This window comes from Callorhinus ursinus, unplaced genomic scaffold, assembly GCF_003265705.2.
Source record: "Callorhinus ursinus isolate GAN/ISIS: 27379988/994484 unplaced genomic scaffold, GSC_fseal_2.0 scaffold4, whole genome shotgun sequence".
NCBI lineage: Eukaryota > Metazoa > Chordata > Mammalia > Carnivora > Otariidae > Callorhinus > Callorhinus ursinus.
In genome coordinates, this window is record NW_027397066.1 from 60,652,051 (window position 1) to 60,679,070 (window position 27,020).

General features: G+C 37.4%; 2 protein-coding genes across 6 annotated transcripts in view; one reads left to right on the forward strand and one right to left on the reverse strand.

Moving 5' to 3' along the window:
- The window catches only part of ART3 (ADP-ribosyltransferase 3 (inactive)), a 155,507-nt gene that overhangs the window by 37,467 nt on the left and 91,020 nt on the right, over window positions 1-27,020 (forward strand). The gene's annotated exons all lie outside the window — the stretch shown is intronic.
- On the reverse strand, window positions 22,303-24,015 carry CXCL11 (C-X-C motif chemokine ligand 11). Its single transcript, XM_025887721.2, has 4 exons — window positions 23,859-24,015; window positions 23,169-23,295; window positions 22,984-23,056; window positions 22,303-22,756 (listed from the first exon to the last, which is right to left on the reverse strand). Exons 1-4 carry the CDS (start codon window positions 24,013-24,015, stop codon window positions 22,715-22,717), a joined length of 399 nt encoding a protein of 132 aa, XP_025743506.1. The 3' UTR covers window positions 22,303-22,714.

Consider the following 27,020-nt stretch of genomic DNA (forward strand, 5'->3'; position numbering starts at 1 on the left):
GAGCTGGACGCTTAACTGACTGAGCCACCGTGCACACTTTTTTTTTTTTAAGTGATTCCCTGGGGTTTATAATTAACATCTTAAAACAATGTACTTTTGTTTAATAGTAATCTAGTTTCAATAGTATACACAAATTTTGTTCCATTATAACTGTTTCCTCATCCCCCGCTATTATCATATCAGGTAAATCTGTATATATCATAAGCTCATTAGTGCAGCTTTATAATTATTGCTTTAAGTTGTTTTTTTAAATCAGATGGAAAAGACAGCATTATATTAACTTTTATATTTACCTATGTGTTCTCTTTGCTGATGCTCTTGGCTGCTGCTTGTGGATTTAAGTTACTGTCTAGTATCCTTTCATTTAAGCTGAAGGACTTTCTTTAGTATTTCTTTTAGGGCAGGTCTGTGAGTGACATTTTCTCAGTGAGTTTTTTTTATATGGAATATTTTGATTTCTCTTTCATTTTTTTAATATAACAGCTTTATTGAGATGTAATTTACATACCATGTGATTTACCCATTTAAAGTATACAATAGTTCAGTGGTTTTAAAGTATATTCACAGAGTTATACAATAGTTGTCTCCTTCATTTTGAAGGATTGTTTTGCAGCAGGATGACAGTATTTTTCTTTTTGTACTTTGAATATGTCATGCCCCTGCCTTCTGGCTTCTGTGATTTCTGATGAGAACTTAGCAATTTTACTGAGGCTCCCTTGTGCATGATGGATCACTTCTCTCATTGCTTTGAAGATTCTCTCTTTGGCTTTTGACAGTTTGACTATGATATGTCAGGTGTAGATCTCTGGTCTTTGTTGAGCTTTTTAGTTACGCAGGTTAATGTTTTTCATCAAGTTTGGGAACATTTTGGCTATAATTTCTTCAGATATTCTTTCTGCCCCCTTTTCTCCACTCCTCTCTCCTTCCATTATACACGTATTGGTACACTTGATAGTATTCCATCCATACATTTCTGAGGCTCTGTTAAGTTTTTTTTTTTTTACTTTTTTTTTCTGTTCTCAGATGGAGAACTTCAATTAACTTGTCTTCATGCTTGCTGATTTTTTTCTTTTGCCAGCTTAAATCATCTGTTGCATCTCTCGTGAATATCTTACTTTGCTTTTTATACTTTTTTATACTTTTTAAAGCCAGAGATTCTTTTTTATAATTTTTTTATTGATATTTATACGGTAAGGTTGTGTTCTCATTCTTTCTGTTAATTCTTTAGACATGGGTTTTATTTCTTTGAACATATTTATAACAACTGACTTAAAGTCTTTGTCTTGTAAGTCCAATGAAGAAGCCCCTGGACTTCCTCAGGAATAGTTTCTGTTGAATGCTTTCTAAATGTGCATGAACCATACTTTCCTCTTTGCACATCATATAATATTTTTTTTGGTTGAAACTGGATATTTTTGAATAACACCATAACGCAGGAAGTCCAGTTTTTCCCCTCCTTGGGATTTGCTATTGTTGTTGCTCTTTGATGATTTTCCTGAACTAATTCTGTAATATCTTTATTGTTTATTGTGTAGAGCTACTGAAATCTTTGTTCAGTTAGCTTAATGGTGAGCTAACAGTTGGACTAAGACTTCCTTAAATGCCTTGAATCAACCAGTAAATCTCCCTGCTGTTACCAAGAGGCTCTGGTGTGTGTTGGGGTATGCCTTCTGTGCTCTGAGAGGCTGTTTACAATTCTGCCTTTGCTTTCATTTCCTGTTTGTGCAGAAGCTCAAGGTCAGCTTGAAGGGAGAGATTAGGGCCATTTTAGTTCTTTTCTGTGTGTGCACACAGCCCTGCACAAGTGGGTGGCCTTCTAGATTCCTAAGACTATGTTGGAGCTTTTCAAAGCCCTCCATAGACATCCCATTCCCCAGTTTTTCTTTTAAAATTTTAGTCTTTTATTAGACCCAATTACTTCAGGTAGTTAATAATTGTTAAACAGTTGCTGCTGATTAGTTTAGCATTAGAGCTAGGGGTAGGGGCTGTTTAACCAAGTGAGCTCAGAATCAGAGACAAGCCCTGTGAACTTTTAAGGAAGTCTTTAACCAAGTCAGTAGTGATAATCATCTAGGATGGGCTTTTGGGCAGTTCCAAACCCATTCTGCCCCTCCATTGGCTTTTAGGCGGCTTTTCAGAGCTACATAGTTGTGGGGCTGTTATTTTTCAAGACTACTGTGTAGAGCATGGGAAAGGGGAATGAGAACAGGGCAGTGAAAAGTGCCACAGAGTTCTGTTCTTACTGAGATAAGCTGTGTCTTAGATGTTTTCCATACTGCTGCAAACTTTTGGCTAATTTGAAGAGTTCTGAAAAAGTTGGTTTTGACAGATTTTTTTTCCAGTGCTCTTTTCGCTTTTACAGAGGAGATTTTCAGAGGTCATATTACTCCATCATCCTAGCGTGCTTTCTATTGAGTTTTTATGGTTATTGTTATTATTGTTAGATTTTATTTATTTGAGAGAGAGTGCACATACACGAGCAGGGCTGAGGGAGAAGAAGGAGAAAAAGACTTCCTGCTGAGCAGGGAGCCTGATGCGGGGCTTGATCCCAGGACCCTGGGATTATGACCTGAGCTGAGGGCAGATGCTTAACTGACCCAGGTGCCCCTTACTTTCTTTTTTTTTTTTTGAGGTAAAATTTACATATATTGAAATGTTCGGGTCTTCATTGTACCATTAAATGAGTCTCACATATGCATACACTTGTATAATCCAAATCCCTGTCAGGTTATAGAATATCACTACCACACCAGAAAGTCTCTTCATGCCACTTGCCAGTCTGTCCTCATCCCATCTCCTCTACTCCTGACACTTACTCTTCTGAATTTTTTTAACTATAGATTTGTTTTTTCCTTTCTAGAACTTCATATAAATAGGACCATTTCAGTATGTGCTCCTTAGTGCAAGCCTTCTTTTTCTCAGCATATGGTTTAGATTCATCGGTGTAGTTGCATGAATCAGTATTTATTTATTTATTTTTAAAGATTTTATTTATTTATTTGACACAGAGAGACAGCCAGAGAGGGAACACAAGCAGGGGGAGTGGGAGAGGGAGAAGCAGGCCTCCCGCAGAGCAGGGAGCCCGATGCGGGGCCTGAACCCAGGACCGTGGGATCATGACCTGAGCTGAAGGCAGACGCTTAACAACTGAGCCACCCAGGCCCCCCAGTATTTTGTCTTATTGCTGCATAGTATTCCATTGCACAAATACACCAGTTGGTTTATCCATTCTCTTGTTGATGGACACCTCAACTGTTTCCACATTTTAGTAGTTAGTATAAAGCTGTTAAAAGCATTTCTGCTTAAATCTTTTTCTAGACATACGCTTTTTTCTTTTTCATTGCCGTAGTAGAACAGAGTGATATTTTTAAAACGTAAGTGACCATGTCACTCCCCTGCTTATGATCCTCCAGCAACTTCCAGTTGTACTTAGAATTAAATCCAATTTTGTAACTAACTTGTTTTAAGTCCTCTGTCGTCTAACTGCTATCTATCTGTCTAATCTCATCTCAGTTTTTTTTTCTCTCAACCACTACACTCCAGTCACCGTGGCCTTTACATTAGCTGTTTTCTTTATCTGGAATGCTTTACCTGTTTTATGCATAGGTGATTCCTTCTGGACATTTGGATTTTAGCGAAATAGTATTTTCTTTTAGCATACAATTTAAGCACCCATGATCTTTTAATTCTCTGGTATTTGTATCTGATATTTGGTTATTTTTTACTGGCTTAATGTCTATTTCTCCATACTAAAATATAAGCCATAAAAAAGCAGGGACCTTATCATTCTTATTCACAGCTGCATCCATGGCCACTAGAATATCACCTGGCATATGGAAGTATTCAGTAAATACTGGATGGGAGGATGGATAGATAGATAAATCTATACAGATCTGAAGAAACAGCATAAATAAGAATTGTACATCTTCAAAAAGAAATTCTGTTGACTCATATTTCTACATTAGGACATGGTTGTTATTGATTTTTCTAGATTGAGGAACCAAGTTTAACTTAAGACTGTAATTTCCTCAGAAGTTAGTATGGATTCAAGTAGGTAGAATTAATCCAGATATTCTTAGTGAGCTATAGTCCAGAATCTTCATTCCAAGGACTATGGGGTAAATATGCAAAGCGTGATGCTCCTAAAAAGCTTCTTAATTATTCATTGGAAGTTCTCTTTAATTATGCATTGAATGAATGAAGTAATGTAAATATTTTCAGTGTACGTTACATATATGGCCATAGATGGTGTTGGAAGAATGAGGAGAGTTGTGCTTGTTCTCATAACTGTTTGTGTACTTTGTGTTGGGAACCAAGCTAATCTCAGGGGAAATGATCTGATGTTGGTCCTTGATGGCTTGCATTCTAATTGGAAACAGCAAAAATTATGAAACAATATCAATAAAAGAAACTATGATCAGTGCCACGTGAGTGGTTCAGACAATAAATAATATGGATGTTCATAGAAGAATGTACTCATAAAGACCAGGAGCATTCAGATGAACATTATTGTGCTTATTTAGACAAATGGCCAGGAAGGGAAAGCATATACAATTAGAGAAGTGTCATAACAAATGGTATAGAAGGAAGCCAGCCAACCAGTCAGGCAGGTTGGTAGAGTTTCAAAAGGATGGTAATACTTTTTTAGGATTCTGTGTCTGGTTCTCAGTTTTACAGTCCAGAAACTCCTATTTGTTCTAATCATCCAGAGTAAAAAAATTAATGTTCTTAAAGAATTAATTCTGCTGGCCAAATCTTCAAGAGACTAAGATGCAAATAAAAAAGATAGTTTATTCATTTATAATGAGGACCTTCCAATGACTGGGGATATTGAGTCTGGTATCCAAATCACCCTTTTCCAGTATCACAGTATCTGGGAAGTTGAATTAGTAACCTGAAGTTGTCTGGGGAGCATAGAATCAAAACAAAGGATACCTCTATTCTTGTTTTGAATGGGGATTTGCTTAAGGGGAGAAACTTTGTGTTATCAATATGGAGAAGAATTTGGGAAAAAAATCAACCTTTCAGGGATAATAGAAGGCCAACTATTACTTATTATATCCACAGGCAATCCTAGGTGGATCATTTGAATAAAAATCTAAATTACAACTCTTCTTAAATTTATATTCTAATTTTTTCAAAGCTCTGACATATTTCCTTTCTTTGTATTCACTGATCTGAGTTTAGTTTTGAAAGAAAAGAAGAGTTAAGGAAATATTCCGTCTTTAGTTTCAGTTTCAGATGCTGCTGGTTTATCTTTAAGCCTTTAATTATGGCATCAGGCCAAAAGAAACAGTCTGCCCTGATTCATTATGGGCCAAGAAAAAAAGTGCTTTCCGAGAAACCAGTGTGCTTAAAAGAAGTTTCCTAAAAAGCGAGCTGGAGGAGTTCATTGATTTCTGTGAACTGGGAAGTCCTTCAGCTGATGTACAGTACACCTTGGAGAGTGTAGGAGAGGAGGGCATAGCTTTCCCTTTCATAGGTTTGTTTTGTTTTGTTTTTTTGTTTGTGTTTTTTTTTTTTCAAGTAGCCTCCGTGCCCAGTGTAGAACCCAATACAGGGCTTGAATTCACAACCCTGAGATCAAGACCTGAGCTGAGATCAAGAGTTGGTTGCTTAACCTACTGAGCCACCCAGGTGCCCCTCCCTTTCATAGTTTTGATTGAACTCCCACAAGATTCCCTTAGCTGACATTGTTTGGTGATACTGGTTACATACTTTAAAATTTTTGATATGTTTCATCATTCACAGCCAGTCCGAGCAAAATGCAAAGTGGACAGTAGACCCTTAAAATCATCATGATTGGGAGAACTGAGAATAGCTTCTGTTTGGATGCATTTTAGCCCATATAGTGTTTTGCTTTCCTCACTTGATGGGATGATGGGATGGGCTGGGCATCTAGAGATACAGTGTTGTCTGTCACTTGCTCTGTGATCCTAGATGTTAGGTGTGTCTGTGCTTCAGTCTTCTTAAAATTATGTGCTCATTTTATTTTTATTTCAATTTTTAAAAATTTTTTATTGTTATGTTAATCACCATACATTACATCATTAGTTTTTGATGTAGTGTTCCATGATTCGTTGTTTGTCCATAACACCCAGTGCTCCATGCAGATTGTGCCCTCTTTAATACCCATCACCAGGCTAACCCATCCCCTCACCCCCCATCCCTCTAGATCCCTCAGTTTGTTTTTCAGAGTCCATAGTCTCTCATGGTTCGTCTAGGTGCTCATTTTAACACCCAACCCATCCACTTTTCAGGTTGTTCAAAAGATGACAGGGGATTAGAAGGGTATTTTTAACAAATCTAAATGAATTTTTTACCAGCTAACATTTCACAAATAGAGCCAGATCTCTGGCCAGATTTTAGCTTTTCTCCTACATGCAACAAATAGTGTTTTCTCTCTGGATGATGAAGTTATTTGTGTTATCAGATGTTTCTGTTACTCTATTGCCATAGGTGTGAGTCTCTGGGTAGAACTGAGGGTTGGATCATGCAGCATTTACTCTTAGGAAAGGGCTTATTTAGATAACTTGGCTTACCTATGATAAAATACACTGGGGATGGACAAAACAAGACAAAGATGCCCATTTTTCACTTCATTTTCATTGTGCTGTAATCCCTAGCCTGAAAAATAAAACAAAAAAAAAAGAGAGGGCGCCTGGGTGGCTCAGTCATTAAGTGTCTGTCTTCCGCTCAGGTCATGATCCCAGGGTCCTGGGATCGAGTCCCGTATCAGGCTCCCTGCTTGGTGGGGAGCCTGCTTCTCCTTCTGCTTCTCTCTCTCTCTGTCTCCTATGAATAAATAAATAAAATCTTAAAAAAAAAAAGAGTAATCCACAAGAATTGGAAAGGAAGAAATAAAACTTTGTAGAAATTATCTGCATAGAAAACCCAAAAGAATTTACTAAGTGTTAAAGTGATATGAGAATTTATCAAAGTGGATAGCTAGATCAGTATATCATGTTTTCTACATCAGTAACAAATAATTAAAATGTCATTTTAAAAGAAACATTTACAGTGGCAACAATAAATATTTAAAAACATGAATTAGGAATAAAACTGACAAAGACAAGCAAGACTTGTTTGCAGGAAATGTAGATGAGTTTTTCTAAAATAGGATCAAGTAAAATAGTGTTGAGATTAAATACAGAATGATTACCTTTTTTTTAAGTTTTTTTTTTTTTAATTCATTTGAGACAGAGAGATAGAGCATGAGCAGGGAGAGAGGCAGAGGGAGAGGGAGAAACAGGCTCCCCACTGAGCCAGGAGCCAGACATGGGACTCGATCCCAGGAACCTGGGGTCATGACCTGAGCTGAAGGCAGATGCTTAACCATCCTGAGCCACCCAGGTGCTCCCAGAATGATTACTCTTTTTATAAAGTACAGTGTAACTAAAGTTTAATATTTTATTTAGGTATGTTTACATAAGTCTTTTTAAAAAACGAGAGCAGTGGTTGCATAACATTGTGAATGTATTTAATGCCACTGAACTGTACACTTCAAAATGATTAAGATAGCAAAATGTTATGTTTCCTTTACCACAATTTTAAAAAACAAGGCAATAATAAACACAGAACTCAGGATATTAATTATCTTGGAGTGGAGGAGGCAAGTGAACATGATAGGGAAGGAACATAGTTATAGGTATATTTTAAGTGATTGTTAATGTTCTAATGAATTCAGGGGTCTTCATTATATTACAAACATATGTATACATAATGTGTGCATGGATCAGAGATGATAGTGTATGTATCATCAACTAAAATGATTAATCCAAATCTATACACCTGAGACTCATTAAAAAATTAATTTACCATAAAGTCATCACTTCAGGGAAATAGTTTTAGATCCCTTGTTTCTCCTTTGAAGAGGAGCCAAAGAAATGTGGCATAATTATGCCACTACTTTTTTGAGTCATTTTATATCTTAAGCATTGGAGAGTTTCCAAGAATTTCTGTTAAATTATGGCAGTATTTTGGCTTAAATCAGCATCCTGTCCAGAGAGGGTCAATGAGTTGTTAATCCAGACATTAAAGAACTGAAGAGGGAGAGATGGAAAGACTATGGTTAGTAAATTAAACTGAATAAATGTGACAGTAGGAGATAAAATTAGAGGATCGGCGAAGAAGACAAGGAGATGGGAGTTGGTTTCCTTTTTGTTTCCTTTCGCCTTCTCTCTTTCTCTCTGTCTCTATTTTTTTAAGTTTTTTCTTGATTTTTCTCTTTAACTGCCTTCATTTTTCTCTTTTCTCTCTGTCTTTTTCTTCATAGCTCTAGAAGGGCTGGAAGACTGTGGATTAAGATGTATTGGTGATGGGGCTCCTGGGGGGCTCATTCGTTGGGCATCTGCCTTTGGCTCAGGTCGTGATCCCGGGGTTCTGGGACCAAGCCCCACATCGGGTTCCCTGCTCAGCAGGAGGCCTAATTCTCCCTCTCCCACTCTCCCTGTTTGTGTTCCCTCTCTCTCTGTCTCTCTTTGTCAAATAAATAAATAAATAAAATCTTTTAATTAAATAAAAGATGTATTGGTGAATCCCAATACAGGGGCTCTCAAGGTAGGCATGGTTCCTAATATAAGGAATCTGAAGGATGGCTGATTTATGTATTAACTGCCTGAATAAACTGCTTAGTGTTAGAATTTATTTTATTAATAATATATCAAAATTAATACCATATGTTTTGTGCTAAGCTGTGCTGTTTTTTAAATTTATCACATTTAATCTTAATGATCACTTTATAAGGAGTACAAATATCCCTTGTATTTTGGAAGTTTGTGTTACGCCACTTCACTTTTTTTTTAATTTTTAAAATTTTTTTGTCTTCTATCTTTTTTTTTTTAAGATTTTATTCATTCATTTGAGAGAGAGAGAATGAGAGATAGAGAGCATGAGAGGGGGGAGGGTCAGAGGGAGAAGCAGACTCCCTGCCGAGCAGGGAGCCCAATGCGGGCCTTGATCCCGGGACTCCAGGACCATGACCTGAGCTGAAGGCAGTCGCCCAACCATCTGAGCCACCCAGGTGCCCTCACTTTTTTTTTTTTTTAAAGATTTTATTTACTTGAGCGAGAGAGAGTGTGTATGTATGAGTGGGAGGAGGGGCAGAGGGACAAATAGAGCCCGACACGCATGGCTCCATCCTAGGAGTCTGAGATCATGACCTGAATCGAAGTCAGACACTTAACCAGCTGAGCCACCCAGGTGCCCCATGCCACTTCACTTTTACAGACATATGTTAGTATCTTTTTGACAACTGAAAGAAATCCAAAGAGGATTTTAGCTTTTATGGAAAAAGGTGAAAAATGAAAAGGGTGTTCAGTGTTTGTTTTGCAGAGCCATTATAGAGATAGTGCACACCCGGAACAGCAAGCATGGCCCACCAAGCTCCTTCCCCTGGAACTACACTGAGTATCTCAGCATCAGGCTGCCATAGCTTTGAACTGTGTCTGTGGGCATCTGTGCTTCATCTTTATTTATTTTGTGCATCTGTTAGCAAGATGTGTCCTAAGTTATCAGAAAAACCTAAGAGAGGTTATTTTTTGGGTCTGGGAAAACTCAAAAATTTTTCCATATAAATTAATGGTTATTATTTCTTTGCCTTATGACATTTGACTTAAGAAAGTTTTCATAGGAGGGCATATGGGTGGCTCAGTCGGTTAAGTGTCTGCCTTAGGCTCAGGTCATGATCCCGGGGTCCTGGGATCGAGCCCCACATTGGGCTCCCTGCTCAGCAGGGAGCCTGCTTCTCCCTGTACCTGCCGCTCCTTCTGCTTGTGTTCTCTCTCTCTCTCTCTCTCTCTCTGTCAAATAAATAAATAAAATCTAATAAAAAAAAGTTTTCATAGGAATGCTCTACTTTCAGATATCGGAGGAAACCTGTACCTGTTTTATAATAAGCCAAAATAGAATTCTTTATTTTTTCTTTTCTTTATTTATTTTTGAAGATTTTATTTATTTGTCAGAGAGAGAGGGAGAGACAGAGAGCAAGCACAAGCAGGGGAGCAGCAGGCTCCCCACATAACAAGGAGCCTGATGTGGGACTTGGTCCTGGTACCCTGGGATCATGACCTGAGCCGAAGGCAGCCGCTTAACCGACTGAGCCACTCAGGCATCCCGCCAAAATAGGATTCTATAGCAGGATTACCATTTAGGCAGTCTAACTGCAGAGTCTCATAACCAGTCTACTGTACTGCGAATTGCTTTTATCAGCCTCTAGTGACAAAGTCTATGATATCAACCAACAAATCAGGATACCTGATCACCTGAAATTAGTAGCATCAGTTGTTCCTCAGGAAGAAACAGGTTTTCTTGATGAATCTGTCTGACCCAGGATCAAGAGGAGATTCAGACCGGGACTTGGAAGAAAACTGAGGGACACTCAGTTGGAATTCTGAAAAGGATTTAATGAAGGTGTGTGCAAGATTAAAAGAACCAACATGGGATGCTGAGGGCATCTGTGGGAAATTCATAACATCTCAAAAAGTGGCAAGGCAAGGAAAGGATGTTATTGGAACCTAGTGATAAGCCCGTTCCATATTAACAGAAATAATGTATTTTTATTAAAAATAATTGTATTTTCCAAAAAAATTTGTGAAAAGAGTAACATTGTTTTACATTTTTGCAAATCTCTTTAGAGTCTGCAATGTCTGGCTTAATAGAAGATAGCTAGATTCTCATCTATTTGTGCATTTAATTTGTTGCAGTATTATGTGCCAGCTAGCCCCTGGGAAACTCGTGAGAGAATGAGAATAAAGAAGACAAATAATGCCTTAATATTACCACGAAAAGAGTTTTGACTTTTGGGGTGCCTGGGTGGCTCTGTCGATTAAGTGTCCGACCCTTGGTTTTGGCTCAGGTCATGATTTCAGGGTTGTGAGATCAAGCCCTATGTTGGGCTCCATGCTTAGTGGGGAGTCTGATTCTCTCCCTCTCCCCCTCTCCCCACTCATGCTTGCGTACTGTCTCTAAAATAAGTATGTTTTAAAGATTTATTTATTTTTGACTTTGTAGACTTCCTGAAAGTGTCTCAAGGACCCCTGGGGGTGGGGGTGCCTGGATGGCTCAGTCTGTTAAGCGTCTGCCTTCAGCCCAGGCACAGGTCACGATCCCAGGGTCCTGGGACTGAGCCCTGGGATCGAGCCCCACATCGGGCTCCCTGCTCAGCGGGGGGTCTGCTTCTCTCTCTCTCCCTCTGCTCCTCTTCCCTGCTTGTGTTCTCTCTCTCTCAAATAAATAAATCTTTAAAAAAAAAAATGAAGGACCCCCTAGGGGGTGAGGGTTGGGGTGTCACTTGTTGAGAACTACGGTCTTATATATATATTTTTTGTATTATTTTATAATAAATGTATTATATATTGTATATAAATTTATATTTTAATGCAAAATAATGACAAATTAATGAAAGTACAAGTTATTCACAAGATTATCACTACTATAAGTTAGAAAAACAAGCATTTGAAGCATCTATGAATTTTCTAAGAACATTGTTCAGTACAACATTTGCCAGCTATACAAATGTGAGGATTACTTAACTATACAACTAGAAGACCACTTTGTGCAGAATCTGGCGAAAACCCTTTGATTTCTGGTGCTCCAGGCACCAAGAGTTTTATTTTACTAGCATGGGTGCTATAAGAGTTCGAGTAAGTATGACATGATCTTGAGTCCTGAAAAAGCAAGTATTGTAGAATAATTGACAACCAGCCATGGACACTCAGAGATCATCAAAGAGATCCTATGATTACTGAAAAGAGTCTTAGAATTTCCTAGGAGAGGAAGGCATTGTAAGCAGGTAAGAATGATGTGTTATAGTAGAGGTAGTAAGGAGAGAGTGATGTATTTTAAAATGTATATGTGTGGGATGGCTCAGGAAAGGATTATGGCAGGTGACTTTTTTTTCTTGTGAATTCAGAGAATCATTTTTATTTCTTAGAAAATGATTCTTCTGATACATATTAGTATTAAATTATGGTATTGACCAATTCACCTCTTTCTATCAAAATGTCCTTTTGGGACAATGTGACCCTTAATTTTGAGAGTTTTACATCCAAGATATTTTTGAAATATTTTCTTCCTTGGGCGCCTGGGTGGCTCAGTTGGTTAAGCGACTGCCTTCGGCTCAGGTCATGATCCTGGAGTCCCGGGATCGAGTCCCACATCGGGCTCCCTGCTCAGCAGGGAATCTGCTTCTCCCTCTGACCCTCTTCCCTCTCGTGCTTTCTGTCTCTCATTCTCTCTCTCTCTGAAATAAATAAATAAAATTAAAAAAAATATTTTCTTCCTTTTAAAAATTAATTGTACACAAAAACAGCAAAGAAAGCAATGTCTTGAATACTATAATATTGAAAATAATTTCCTTAATAATACTTCAAGTTTTCCTGTAATATAGAAAAGAATTCATGGCTAAACTTAGTCAAATTCTCTTAGAAGTCTATTTTTTTATATTTAAAGTCAATTAACATATATTATTAGTTTCAGAGGTAGCGGTCAGTGATTCATCAGTCTTATATAATACCCAGTGCTCATTATATCACGTGCTCTCCTTAATGTCCATCACCCAGTTACCCCATCCCCCCACCCCTCTCCCCACTAGCACCCCTCTGTTTCCTGGGATTAAGAGTCTTTTATGGTTTGTCTCCCTGTCTGATTTTGTATTGTTTTATTTGTCCTTTCCTTCCTCTATGCTCCTATGGCAGGTAACTCTTGAACAAAGTATGGAAAAGTGAGTAGGTGTTGGAAAGTGGATGAAGGAGAAGGGCATTTCAGATAGAAAATAGCATGGAAGTGACAAATAATTGAATATGATGGGAGTAGAGAGTTTAGGGAGGTTAACAGCAGCATTTATAAAGATAGCTAAGCAGTGTGTACTTTATTCAGACGCAGTGAGAAGGTGTTGAAAGATTTTAAAAGGAAAATATCAGATTTGCATTTTAGAAGATATCAGAGAACTGAACAATAAAGCAGTAAAAACAGATTTTTGTTCCAGAACTATTGCAATGGGGAAAAAGATACTGCAGAATAGAACTGCGCTCAGTTCCAAATACAGTATGGAAAGGTAGGGATTTATAGCCAAGGAGAGAGAGAGTGTGTGTGTGTGTGTGTGTGTGTGTGTGTGTGTGTGTGTGTGGTGGGTGGTTAATGCATGTAAAATTATTAAGGGAGTAGGGCGATTTTTGCTAAACTGATCTAAGGGCTAATTAGGGATTGAACTGAAGCTTGAATCACAGAGATAGAAGAGAAAGGGATGAATTGAAGAAATTTAATGTGGTATGGATTGTACTTGCAGGTCATGTCATTTGGACAGATGCTGAATATAAATGGCAAGAGGTTCCTTCCAATCCTTGGTTTGCTTCCTCTATTTTTTTTTTTTTTAAACAGGCTGAGTAGAATATATGTGTGTGAATGTGTGGTGTGTGTAGATACATTTTTTGTGCTGTCATGTATTAAAGGCAATTTAGATGATTTTATTTTCAGAATCTTGTGACAACCTGGAGAGTGATGAAACCAGAGCAGGTAGGCCAAAACCGAATGGCTTTGTTGAAGAGAGGCCCATTGTCAAGGTATAGGTAGAGATAGGGGCAATGTTGGTTTTCTTTTAGAATTGCCATAGAAAACAGAGATCATACTTTGAAATATAGTGCTATGTTTCTGAACTCATGCATTTGGGAGGACTTTTACAAATATGGCAGACTTAGTCATTTGGGGGAAGAGTTAACATTTGAGAGCACTATAAAAGTGTGTTTTAGTAAGGGTGCATTACCTCCTTCATAAATCAGAGATTTAAATAAAATATTCTATGAATTTTTTGTTCCATTTTTAGTCAAAAGTTTAGAACAGGTCTAGATTTAATTGTAATTGATTCATTGTTTTTTTTGGGAGGAGGAATCTTAAGTATGTAGTTCAATTTGATGTAGTTTAATAGTGCATGCTATTCCATATTTTATTTATTTTTTTAAAGATTTATTTATTTTTAGAGAGTGAGTGAGTGGGGGGAGGGGCAGAGGGAGAGACTCTTCAAACAGACTCTGCTGAGTGCGGAGCCCAACTTGGAGCTTGATCCCAGAACCCTGAGATCATGACCTGAGCCAAAACCAAGAGTCATATGCTTAACCAACTGAGTCACCCAGGTGCCCTGCTATTCCATATTTTAGATCATTTCATTTTCTTCAAGCTTTTACTGACAATTTGTCTTTTCTTTGTAAATGATTCAAAGAAGAATGCTAAATGATGATTTGTGAGAAATTATGGAAAGTCTTTTAATTCACCTTGGCATTTCTAATATAGTAGCAGTCTGTTGAGCAGCACCAAGCAACTTCATCTGCGTTTATGGGGCTAGGATTTTCAGGAAGTATAGTTATCCTAATTTGGTACCTAAATGAAACTATAGTTGCAATGTACAGAAAGATGTCAGTTTCAAATAAAATTTACAGACAAGGCAAGAAGAAGCAACTAAGTAATATTACCTCTCCCTCTCCTACCAAACAGCTATGGGTATGAGAGTATACTGTTTATAACCCACAGGATGCATTGACTGTATCATAAGGATTTACATTTGTTGGTTCTGGAAGTCTTTAGGAAACATATACTAAAGAGGCATATTAATTCTTTGTGGGTATATTTAGTACATAATAGCCAAACATAATTAAATACAATCTTTTCTAGTACTATTATGCAAAATTATCCCATCTACTTGTAAGCTCCTTTTGGTTAATTAGAGGAAACAGTTCTGAATTTCTAAATCACTGTAAATATTTGGCATCTCAGGTTGTATATATTTAAAACCCAACCTGCAAGGGTGCCTGGGTGGCTCAGTCGGTTAAGTGTCTGCCTTTGGCTCAGGTCATGATCCTGGAGTCCCAGGATAGAGCCCAGAGTCCCAGGATCAAGTCTGGAGTCCCAGGATCGAGCCCCACGTCGGGCTCCCTGCTCATTGGGGAGTCTGCTTCTCTTACTCCCTTTGCCCCTCTCCCTGCTCCTTCTCTCTCTCTCAAATAAATAAAATCTTTTAAAAAATTATGTAAAAAAAAAAACCAACCTACAGTTTTCTTCACTAAACCATATCTTCCTCTGATCTCCCTATTTATGTTAGTGGCAGTATTAATCTTTTAAACATCAAAATCTCGACTTTTCCTGATTCCCTTCTTTGCTTTAATTTCAGAGTCAGATCCTTAGCATTTTCCTTGATTCCTTAACCATTTAAAACTATACAGTTCAGTGGCTTTAAGTGCATTCAGTGTTATATAATCATCACTGTTATCTAGTTCTGAACCTTTTTTATTACCCCAGACAGAAACTCTGTATCCATGAAGCAGTCATTCCTCATCATCTTCTCTCAGCCCCTGACAACCATTAATCTGTTTCTGTTTCTATAGATTTGCCTATTCTAGATAATTCATATAAATGGAATCATTAATATGTTACCTTTTGTGTTCGGTTTCTTTCACTTAGCATCTTCTCCCACCCCCCACCAAAGATTTTATTTATTATTTTAGAAAATAGAGAGAGTGCACAAGCGGTGGGAGGGAGGGAGAGGGAGAAGCAGACTCCACGCTGAGCCTGAGGAGCCCAAGCTGAAAGAGTTGGACATGTAACTGACTGAACCACCCAGGAGCCCCTTAGCATTTTATTTTTGGGGTTAATCTAGACTGTAGTCTATATCAGTATTTCATTTCTTTTTATGGCTAAATAATATTCTATTTTGTATATATACCACATTTTCTTTTTTTTTTTTTTTAAAGATTTTACTTATTTATTTGACAGAGAGAGACAGAGAGAGAGGGAATACATGCAGGGGGAGTGGGAGAGGGAGAAGCAAAGTAGGCTTCCCGTGGAGCAGGGAGCCTGATGCGGGGCTCAATCCCAGGACCCCAGGACCATGACCTGAGCTGAAGGCAGATGCTTAACGACTGAGCCACCCAGGTGTCCCTATACCACATTTTATCCATTTATCTTTTGATGGATATTTGAGTATTTCTATCTTTCAGCTATTATGAATAGTGCTGTCTGAACATTTTGTGTGCAAGTTTTTGTTTGAATAACTGTTTTCATTTCTTTTAGTTATATACCTAGGAGTGGGATTGCTGGGTTATATGGTAATGCTGTTTAACTTACTGCCCTTACTTTTCAAGCCAGTGTTTCCTGAAATGTGGGACAATGCCAGGGAGCTCACTGATAATAACATTTAATATTAGTTCATTAATCTCATTTTAATTTTAGCCCCCCAGATTAAATCATGGAAAGTGTCAATTTCGTGTTAGTATGGCTTTCAAACACCTCATCAACTATGTTAATCTCTCTTTGACAAACAGAGAAGGCCTGAGGCTTTGAAATTTGGCACAATAACATCTAGCTGGAATTTAGTATTTGTTCATTGGGTTTCCATTTATTGTTACTTTTTTTTTTTTTTAAGATTTTATTTATTTTTTTGGGCGCCTGGGTGGCTCAGATGGTTAAGCGTCTGCCTTTGGCTCAGGTCATGATCCCAGGGTCCTGGGATCGAGTCCTGCATTGGGCTCCCTGCTCAGCGGGGAACCTGCTTCTCCCTCTGCCTCTCTCTCTCTCTCTCTGTCTCTTATGAATAAATAAATCTTTTTAAAAAAATTTTATTTATTTTTTGACAGAGAGAGTACAAGCAGCGGAAGCAGGGAGAGGGAGAAGCAGGCTCCCCGCTCAGCAGGGAGCCCAATGCGGGGCTCGATCCCAGGACCTTGGGATCATGACCTGAGCCAAAGGCAGACGCTTAGCCGTCTGAGCCACCCAGGCGTCCCTTATTGTTACATTTTATTTCTGTAGCAAGTGATACTGATTTCACACACACAGTGAAAATTTGCCTTTTTATGTAAGTGTAAGTAAAATAAAAGTGACACACAGAATTTGCAAAATATAATGAAGATTGGTCAGAAAATATGGTAAAAAATTGTGAAGATGGTATGAGAATGACTTGAAGTTTGGGAAATACAGACCTGAGCTATGGCAACATATTTCTTTTCCCAGTCTTTCCCAATTTCAAACCTTCTGTCCTTTTCCCAGAATAATTTAGAATATTTGGATAGGTTCATTCTCCTATTCATGAATGTTTCATGAATTTCCACTTTATAAAGAGTAAAACTCAAGGTTGGTTAGTTGGACTTTTGAAGTCCTTTATATCTTCACTCCAAACAATCTAATTATTATTTTTTTAAAATGTTTTATTTATTTATTCGTGAGAGACAGAGAGAGAAGCAGAGGGAGAAGCAGGCTCCCAAGGAGCAGGGAGCCCGATGTGGGACTCGATCCCAGGACCCTGGGATCATGAGCTGAGCCGAAGGCAGACGCTTAACCATCTGAGCCACCCAGGCACCCTAATTATTATTTTCAAAACTCACCTTCTACTTTCTTACCATTGTACATTCCTACATGCTCTTTCTCTGGTGTAAGTTCCTTTCTCTTTAGTTTTGATTGCCAGTCATTCTATTCTCAAATATTTTGAGAGTCTCGTGTGCTAGGCACTTTACTGTGGATTAGGACTAAAATGGATTTTTTTTTATTTTATTATGTTAATCACCATTACATCATTAGTTTTTGATGTAGTGTTCCATGATTCACTGTGTATAACACCCAGTGCTCCATTCAAAACGTGCCCTCTTTATTTTTTTTTAAAAGATTTTATTTATTTTATTTGAGAGAATGAGAGAGAGCACATGAGAAAGGGGGAGGATCAGAGGGAGAAGCAGACTCCCTGCTGAGCAGGGAGCCCAGTACGGGACTCGATCCTGGAACTCCAGGATCATGACCTGAGCCGAAGGCAGTCGCTTAACCAACTGAGCCACCCACATGCCCTCTTTAATACCCATCAGGCTAACCCATCCCCCACCCCCCTCCCTCTAGAACTCTCAGTTTGTTTCTCAGAGTCCATAGTCTCTCATGGTTTGTCTCCCCCTCCGATCCGCCCCCCCCATTTTTCCCTTCTTACTATCTTCTTCTTCTTCTTTTTTTTTAACATATAATGTATTATTTGTTTCAGAGGTAGAGGTCTGTGATTCAATAGTCTTACACAATTCACAGCGCTCACCATAGCCCATACCCTCTCCAATGTCAATCACCCAGCCACCCCATCCCTCCCACCCCCTCACCACTCCAGCAACCCTCAGTTTGTTTCCTATGATTAAGAATTCCTCATATCAGTGAGATCATATGATACATGTCTTTCTCTGATTGATTTTGCTTAGCATTATATCCTCTAGTTCCATCCATGTCATTGCAAATGGCAAGATTTCATTTTTTGATGGCTGCATAATATTCCATTGTGTATATATGTGTGTGTGTGTATGTATGTGTATATATATACATACATACATACACACACACACCACATCATCTTTATCCTAAAATGGCTTTCTTTTTGAGCTTGTACTTGTGGGAGGGAGAGTAGATATTAAGCAGAGGAATAAATCTTTACAGTTACAGTTGCAATAAATACAGTTACAGTAAATAGTGTGATAGAAAAGAAGACAGTGTTACAAATACAAATAGTATATTTAGTCTGAGATTGAAGGGGTGGTGATGACCTGTTGGTGAAAATGTCATGTAAGCTGAGATTTAAGTGATTGGTAGGCGTTAGTTTAGTGAAGAAATGGACAGAGAGAATAGTATATGCAAAGGTACTAAGGTGGGAAGAATCATGGCTCAATATGTTTGTTCTTTAATATACTTACTTTGCCATGAAGAAATTTAAGTATATGTTATCTACTTAATAATAATGTACTGGTCTATACTACTTTCCTAAAAGAACCAAATTTATCATGTAGTCCTATATCAATGATTTTTTAAAGATACTCTAAAAATATAAATGACTACCAATAGTAAAATATTAGATCCAGGTCTTAAAACTATCCTGGGAATTTATATAGAAGTTTCATTTCAATATGGAAGTTTATATAAGTTTGTGATATATAAAATATTTATGCTATATATCTGTCTTTATACTATACGTATCTATATTATATCATACTATAAATATGTGATATAAATTATATAGATTTATATACAAATACCTTGGATAACTGTTGGCATCTCATTATTGCTTATAGGCACCAGTCAGAAAGCCATTCAGTAAGAGGGCCTGTTTGGAGCCAGATACCCTGCTGTGCTACTTTTCTATCCATTCTCTGATCCGCTTTATGGTTGGCTCCAATATCAATGGGAAAGATGCACAAAAATGTTAACATCGCCTTTTTAAAAAAGATTTTATTCATTTGAGAGAGAGAGAGATTGAGAGCACAAGCAGTGGAGAGAGGCAGAAGGAGGAGAAGAGTTCCCGCTGAGCCAGGAGTCCAATGTGGGGCTTGATCCCAAGACCTGGAGATTATGACTTGAGCCAAAGGCAGATGCCCAACCATTTGAGCCATGCAGGAGTTCCCCCCTTTTTTGTTTTTAAATACACAGAAATATCAGATTATTTTATGGTAATTTTATAACAGATATTTTCATGTTTCAAATGTATAGGTGTCTATAAAAAGTGTTAAATCAGCCAGAATTTTTGGTTATGGGCAGAGAAACCAACACTTGTTAGCTTCAACAGAAAAGGAATTTAATTGTTAGTTGAAGAATCTATAGGAAGACTGAAAAATCAGGCTTGGAAAATGGACAAAAACCCAGGGGAGCTAGGTTGCAGGAGGGACTAACCGTAGTCATGGTCTAGGAATATGTGTTAGGAAGCCACAAATCTAAGATTTATACTACTACTACTACTGCCACTTTAAATACTTTTTACTGATAGCATCTTTGTGGTGCCAGCTGGAGTTCAAAGTCTAGGATAGGAGTGGTCAGGCTGAGACCTTGCTCTGGCTGCCTGGGAGGATCTCCTTTGGTTTTCTCTTTTGACCTCCAATGCACACTCCCATAATAAGAGATTTGCCCTAAGTAAGAAAGGGGTGTGGACCTAGGAAGACTCCTTTAAAAAAGGAGACCACTGTCTTTCACAATTACCCATTAAAATATATTTTTAAACAATTCTGTGTGATGACAGGTAACTGTATATTTCTTGAAATACAAGCTGAAATTGTTAAAGGCATCTCAGTTTTTAGAAAACAAGAAGGGTTGTGATATTTTACTACAAGAAAATGATTTTGATTCTTTTCAAATTAAATTTGCCTAGATATCACAAAATTTTATGGTGTAGGCATGATTAAAAAGTAGATTATGTGTTTTTCTAAGAAAAAGACTCCTAGAGTACAGATCTTTTACCTCTTTGGTTAGGTTTATTCCTAGAGATCTTACGGATTTTGGTGCAGTTGTAAATGGGATTGATTCCCTGATTTCTCTTTCTGCTGCTTCATTATTGGTGTATAGAAATGCAACAGATTTCTGTATGTTGATTTTGCTCCCTGTGACTTCACTGAATATGTGTATCAATTTTAGCAATTTTTGGTGGAGTCTCAGATTTTCTATATAGAGTATCATGTCATCTGCAAATAGTGGAAGTTTGGCTTCCTCCTTGCTGATTTGGATGCCTTTTATTTTTGTTGTCTGATTGCTGTGGCTAGCATTTCCAATATGATGTTAAATAAGAGTGGTGAGAGTATATATCCCTGCCTTGTTCCTGACCACAGAGGACAAGCTCTTAGTTTTTCCCCATTGAGGATGATATTAGCCATAGGTTTTTGGTAAATGGCCTTCATTATGTTGAGGTGTGTTCCCTCTAATCCTACTTTGTTGAGGATTTTTATCATGAATGGATGTTGTACTTGGTCAAATGCCAAATTATGGAAAGAGCCCAAATATCCACTGATTAGTCGAAGGCTAAAGAAGATGTGATACACACACACACACAGTGAAATATTGTGGCGTGTGTGTGTGTATATATACACACACAGTGAAGTATTGTGATATATGTATATAGAGAGTGAAATATTACTCAGCCATAAAGAAAATGAAATCTTGCCATTTGCAATGATATGGATCGAGCTAGAGAGTATTATGCTAAGCAAAATAAGTCAGAGAAAGACAAATACCATAGATTTCACTAATACGTGGAATTTAAGAAACAAATGAACATAGAAAAAAAAGGCAAACCAAGAAACATACTCTTTAGAGAGCAAACTAATGGTTACCGAGGGGAAGTGGGTGGGGGGATGGGTTAAGTAAGTGATGGGGATTAAGGAGGGCATGTATGATGAACACCCGGGTGTTGTATGTAAGTGTTGAATCACACCTGAATTCTACACCTGAAACTAATATTACACTGTATATTAACTATAACTGGAATTTAAATTAAAAAAAGAACTCCAGAAAGTAAAGGTGATTGCCAGATATATGCATATATTCATTTTTTAACATTTTTTGTAGGCAAAAGTGTTTTATATTTAAATTAAAATGTATCCAAAATATTGCTACAATTTGTAAATATAGATAAAACCAAAATGCACAGTAAACACACATATCCTTATTGCACATCTCAATGAAAGGGGTGCATGGGTGGCTCAGCTGGTTAAGTGTCCGACTCTTGGTCTCAGCTCAGGTCTTAATCTCAGGGTTGTGAGTTCAGGCCTTGAATTTGGCTCCCATTGTGGAGCCAACTTAAAAAATAAATAAATAAAACCAAACCACCACCACAAAATCTCAATGAAAAGAAAAAGTTGTTAAAAAATCAAATTAAGACCAGAACTACTAATTCAGTTATGAAATATTTGCACTCTTACCTGTTTCCTTAGCTTATATAGCCTTTTTTTTTTTTTTAAAGATTTTATTTATTTATTTGACAGAGAGAGACACAGCGAGTGAGGGAACACAAGCAGGGGGAGTGGGAGAGGGAGAAGCAGGCTTCCCACCAAGCAGGGAGCCCGATGCGGGACTTGATCCCAGGACCCCGGGATCATGACCTGAGCCGAAGGCAGATGCTTAACGACTGAGCCACCCAGGCGCCCCTATAGCCTTTTTATAAAACTATAAGAACATATATGTGCTATGATTTTTGGGTAAAAAATGGATTTGCATTAAAAATTATTTGGGGCGAGGCGTCTGGGTGGCTCAGTCAGTTGGGTGTCTGCCTTCAGCTCAGGTCATGGTCCCAGGGTCCTGGGATCGAGCCCCACATCGGGCTCCCTGCTCAGCTGGAAGCCTGCTTCTCCCTCTTCAACTCCCCCTGCTTGTGTTCCTGCTCTTGCTATCTCTCTCTCTGTCAAATAAATAAATAAAATCTTTAAAAAAATTATTTGGGGAATATTTATTACACACATGGATGCATTTGACTCATAGGTCTTGACTCCAGTAATAATGTTAATATCTTCATTGTAAGTGAAGGTTGTAATATGGCAGATAGATCAAGTACAAACACATAACTTCTAAAGATTTTATTTATTTATTTGAGAGAGAATGAGAGATAGAGAGCACGAGAGGGAAGAGGGTCAGAGGGAAAAGCAGACTCCCTGCTGAGCAGGAAGCCCGATGTGGGACTCGATCCCGGGACTCCAGGATCATGACCTGAGCCGAAGGCAGTCGCTTAACCAACTGAGCCACCCAGGCGCCCCAAACACATAACTTCTAAATACAGAAATGCTTTCATAGTCACAAAGGAATAATTCTAACCATCAGATTTCTGAGGTTTGCTGACGTAGAAATGAATGAATGTACTTTGCAACAGGCAGGAGAAAATCCGTTTCCTATTGTGGAATTCTTATCACTTTAGTTGTCACAGTTAAACTTGTTCTAAGTTTTCAGATCCTCTTTTCCCAGGACTTCATACATTTTGGTATTTTAAAAAATTCATTCTTTCAATTTTCTGAAATGAGAAAATGCGAGTTTTTAAGCGTTGTTCTGCTCTTGTTTCCCAGTGATTGAGTTGACATGTAAAAACATACAGCAGGAAAGGAAAGGTAGTTAAACCAAAGACTTCTTACCAAATGCTTCACACAAAATCCTAGCAGAATCTTTTCTGCAAGTCTGTTTTCTCAAAAGATCTGTCTTGGATAAAATCAATTATAAAATGTCAGTAATCTGGTACCCTACCTTGATTATAATGCTTGCTTGCTTCGATTTAGGATTTAGGCATCTTTGTCCTTTATGTGCTTTCAGGGTGATACTGTTAAGGGAAAATCCAAAACAGTTCTAAATTTTGGATGGAAAAACATAAGCAAAACAAAAACATAAAAAAACTTCCCACCACTGTCATCTTTAGCAAGTTCGGTACTTACATCACTTCTATTTTGTCACAGTTGTTACTCGGATAAATTATGGTCGCTTTCTCAATATTTGCCACTTTCACTGCTTTTACTCCAGGTCCTCTGCAAAGACAGCGTCCCGCTTTGAACATGGGGAAGCCTAGAACAGATCACAGCATCAGTTACTAATAACACCTGACTGCAACAGATGATTGTAGTTTATAATCCTGGTGAAGAATATGAGCAGGGTTTTCATTAAGGATAAAGATAGCAATTTGTCAAATAGCACTTGACACTGCTGTTACTGGGAAAGGAACATAAGTAAGATGTTGATTTTCTCCTTAAATTTGTAAACAAACCATTAAAGAACAAAGGGAAGCATGAAAATTTATTGGAGATTAAGATTATTTGCTTCTTGTTTTTGTGCTCAAGAATATTTCCAGGAAGCTAATAAAATCTTAACAAACATTTAAAACTACTGCTAAAGGCTCTTGCCAGATACTGTAGGCAAATCAAAAACAACGTCAGGTTTATCAGTTCTAGTTTCACCAATCATCTCTAATACCTTAAACACTTCAAACATTTTCTGTCAAAGCAGTAGTAAATTCTAATGTGTGAGGTTAAATAAAAATTTACTAAATCTTTTAAGAAAAGATGGAAAAAAAGACATTTGAAGCATTAGAAAATAAATTTATAAGCTAAGAAGTAAAAGGTACCATATACCTTGAACAGTTGTAGCACAGACTATCACAGCCAAGGCTATAACCATGCCCTTCACACTCATGTTTGTCTTTTGCAGCTGTTGCCACTGCTTCAGTGTCGATACTCTTCTTGGAGGGAGGAGAAATGCTGAATGTGAAAGGAAGTTCTTGACTGGCATATGTAGGGCACTTTTATACACCTACAATCCTCTTAAGGGCAACAGGAATTCCCCTCCTTGAGTCATGCTCTTTTGCTTCCAGGAGTTTCTGTTTTGTTCCCATCTACATGTCACTGTCCTTTCCTGTTTGTTACAGTGCTGCAAGTAATAGGAATGTGAAAGCACTTTGTAAAGAGTAAAGAGCTGTATAGACATAGAATTGGGTACACCCCAACGGGAACCAGCCTTCTCAAAGTAGCATTTCGTAGAAATGTATTTCTTTATGGGATTGACCATGGGCAGTGAATTCTGATTGCCATTCATTCTTTCAGTCAGGAAGATTGTCTTCCTACTCTGTCTGTTCACCCTCCATTCTTCACATCACTATACAAAAGAACATTCTTAAACAGTTTTTATCACCTTTTGCTTTTAAGTCCAAACTCTTAATATGTAAGGCCTACATTATTTGACATCAGGCCTACATTATTTGATATCAAATGACTTTCATTTAACCTTATTTATATTTATACTGACTATAATTGCTTATCTAAAGAAGTCTCTACTTCTGAATTTATATCCATTTGTTTTTGCATGTTTAATAGTTTTTACTTTATGTATATTTTAGCAGTGTTATTTAGTGTATGAAGTTGTCTGACTTGTGGATTTATAAAAAATGATCCTCTTTTCTCATGTGATTTTTTTTACATCTTGGGTTCTACTTTAATATAATCCTTATTTTCTTTCTATGTATATTTATCTTTTCCACCCAAGCTTTCTAGCTCTATTTGTTTTAAATGGGTCATATGCAGATACTTTAAAATGTATCTAAAGGACGTTTAATGGGTGAATTTATTTACTGAGTAATTGGCAATTTGTAAACTTTTAAAAAATGCTTTCTTGCTGTTTCCTGTTTTCTTTTATTTCTTTTTTAAATTTCAGTATAGTTAACATACAGTGTTCTATTAGTTTCAGGTGTATGATCTAGTGATTAAAAAATTATGTGCATTAATCGGTGCTCATCATGATAATTGTATTCTTGTTCTTTCTTCACCTATTTCACCCATCCCCCCACTCACCTCCTCTCTGGTAACATCAGTTTGTTCCCTATAGGTAAGGGTCAGTTTTTTGGTTTGTCTCTTTTTTCCTTTGTTCGTTTTTTTGTTTGTTTCTTAAATTCTGCATATGAGTGAGATCATAAGGTATTTATCTTCTCTGAGTGACTTCTTTCGCGTAGTATTATACTCTAGATCCATCCATGTTGTTGCAAATGGCAAGATTCCTTTTTTTATGGCTGAGTAATATTTCTCTGTGTGTGTATATTTCTACATATATATAGATTTATATACACCTCATTTTCTTTATACATTCATCTATGGATGGACACTTGGGCTGTTTCCACGATTTGGCTATTGTGAATAATGTAGCAATAAACATAAGGGTGCATATATCCTTTTGAATTAGGATTTTCATATTCTTTGCTTAAATACCCAGTTGTGTGGTTACTGGATCATATGGTAGTTGTATTTTTAACTTTTGGAGGAACCTACATACTTTTTCCCACAGAGACACTAGCAGTTGGCATATCTAGATTACTTTCTCACTTTAAATTAAATGTCTTTTCTTATGTAACTTGAAAGGAATACATTGTTTTAAATTTTGCTAGTAATCCATAAAGTTGTTTTTTTTTTACCTTACATTTTCGCATTATTTATATCAACCATGAATAGTATCTTCTGGTTCTTTCTTTTGTAAGATGAGAAAATCACTCTGTCACACATTTCCTCCTATTTCCTACTTCTGTTGCGTAATCTGGGATTTACGTAGTCTACTGTTCTCAGATGATTATTTTATATTATTTAATTTCTCTTTTGAGAATTATAATTTACATTTTATCCTGAAATCATATATTTATTTACACATATTCCACATTTAAATTCATTTAACAACCGAAAGTTTTTAAAACCTTAGTTTTTCACAATCTTATTTTTTTATTGAGATATAATTTAGATACCAAAAAATTTACCACTGTAAAGTATACAGTTAAATGTGTTTTTTGTTTGTTTGTTTTAGAGAGAGGGAATGCACACATGAGCTCTGGGAGGGGAGTGGCAGGCAGAGGGAGAGGGAGAATCTTAAGCAGGCTCCATGCCCAGTGTGGAGCCTGCTGTAGGGCTAGATCTCACTACCCTGAGCTGGATGCTTAACTGATTGCCCCAGTTCGTTGGTTTTTTAGTAAAGTTGTACAATACCTGATTCCAAAAACCTTATTTTCATTCCAGTATGGTTAGCATACAGTGTTGTATTAGTTCCAAGTGTACAATATAATGATTCAATAATTCCATGTATTACTCAGTGCTCATCAAGATAAGTATACTCTTAATCCCCTTTACCTATTTTTTTTTTTAAAGATTTTATTTATTTGACAGAGACATAGGGAACACAAGCAGGGGGAGCGGGAGAGGGAGAAGCAGACTTCCTGTGGACAGGGAGCCCGATGCGGGGCTCCATCCCAGGATGCTGGGATCATGACCTGAGCCGAAAGGAAGATGCTTAATGACTGACCCAGGTGCCCCCGCTTTACCTGTTTCACCCACCTACCCACCTACCTCCCCTCTGGTAACCATTTGTTCTCTATAGTTAAGAGTCTGTTTTTTTGTACTGTCACTTTTTATTCCTTCATTCATTTGTATCTCAAATTCCATGTATGAGTGAAATCATATGGTATTTATCCTTCTTTGACTTCTTTTGCTTAGCATTATACATTTTAGGTCCATCCATGTTGTTGCAAATGGCAAGATTTCATTCTTTTTTACGGTTTTACCACATCTTCTTGATCCATTCATGTATGGATGAACACGGGCTGGGTTCATAATTTGGCTATTATAAATAATGCTGCAATAAGCATAGGGGTGCACATATCCTTTTGAATTAGTGTTTTCATATTCTTTGTGTAAATACCCAGTAGCGTGATTACTGAATCATATGGTAGTTATATTTTTAATATTTTGAGGAACCTCTATACTTTT

Coding starts and splice junctions, on each gene's coding strand:
- CXCL11 (XM_025887721.2), bottom strand. CDS start 24,015: ATGCCAGTCAAGAACTTCCTTTCACATTCAGCATTTCTCCTCCCTCCA. Junction 23,057..23,168: donor TGTGACAAAATAGAAGTGAT/GTAAGTACCGAA, acceptor TTCCCTTAACAG/TATCACCCTGAAAGCACATA. Junction 22,757..22,983: donor AAGCAAGCATTATAATCAAG/GTAGGGTACCAG, acceptor TTCTCATTTCAG/AAAATTGAAAGAATGAATTT.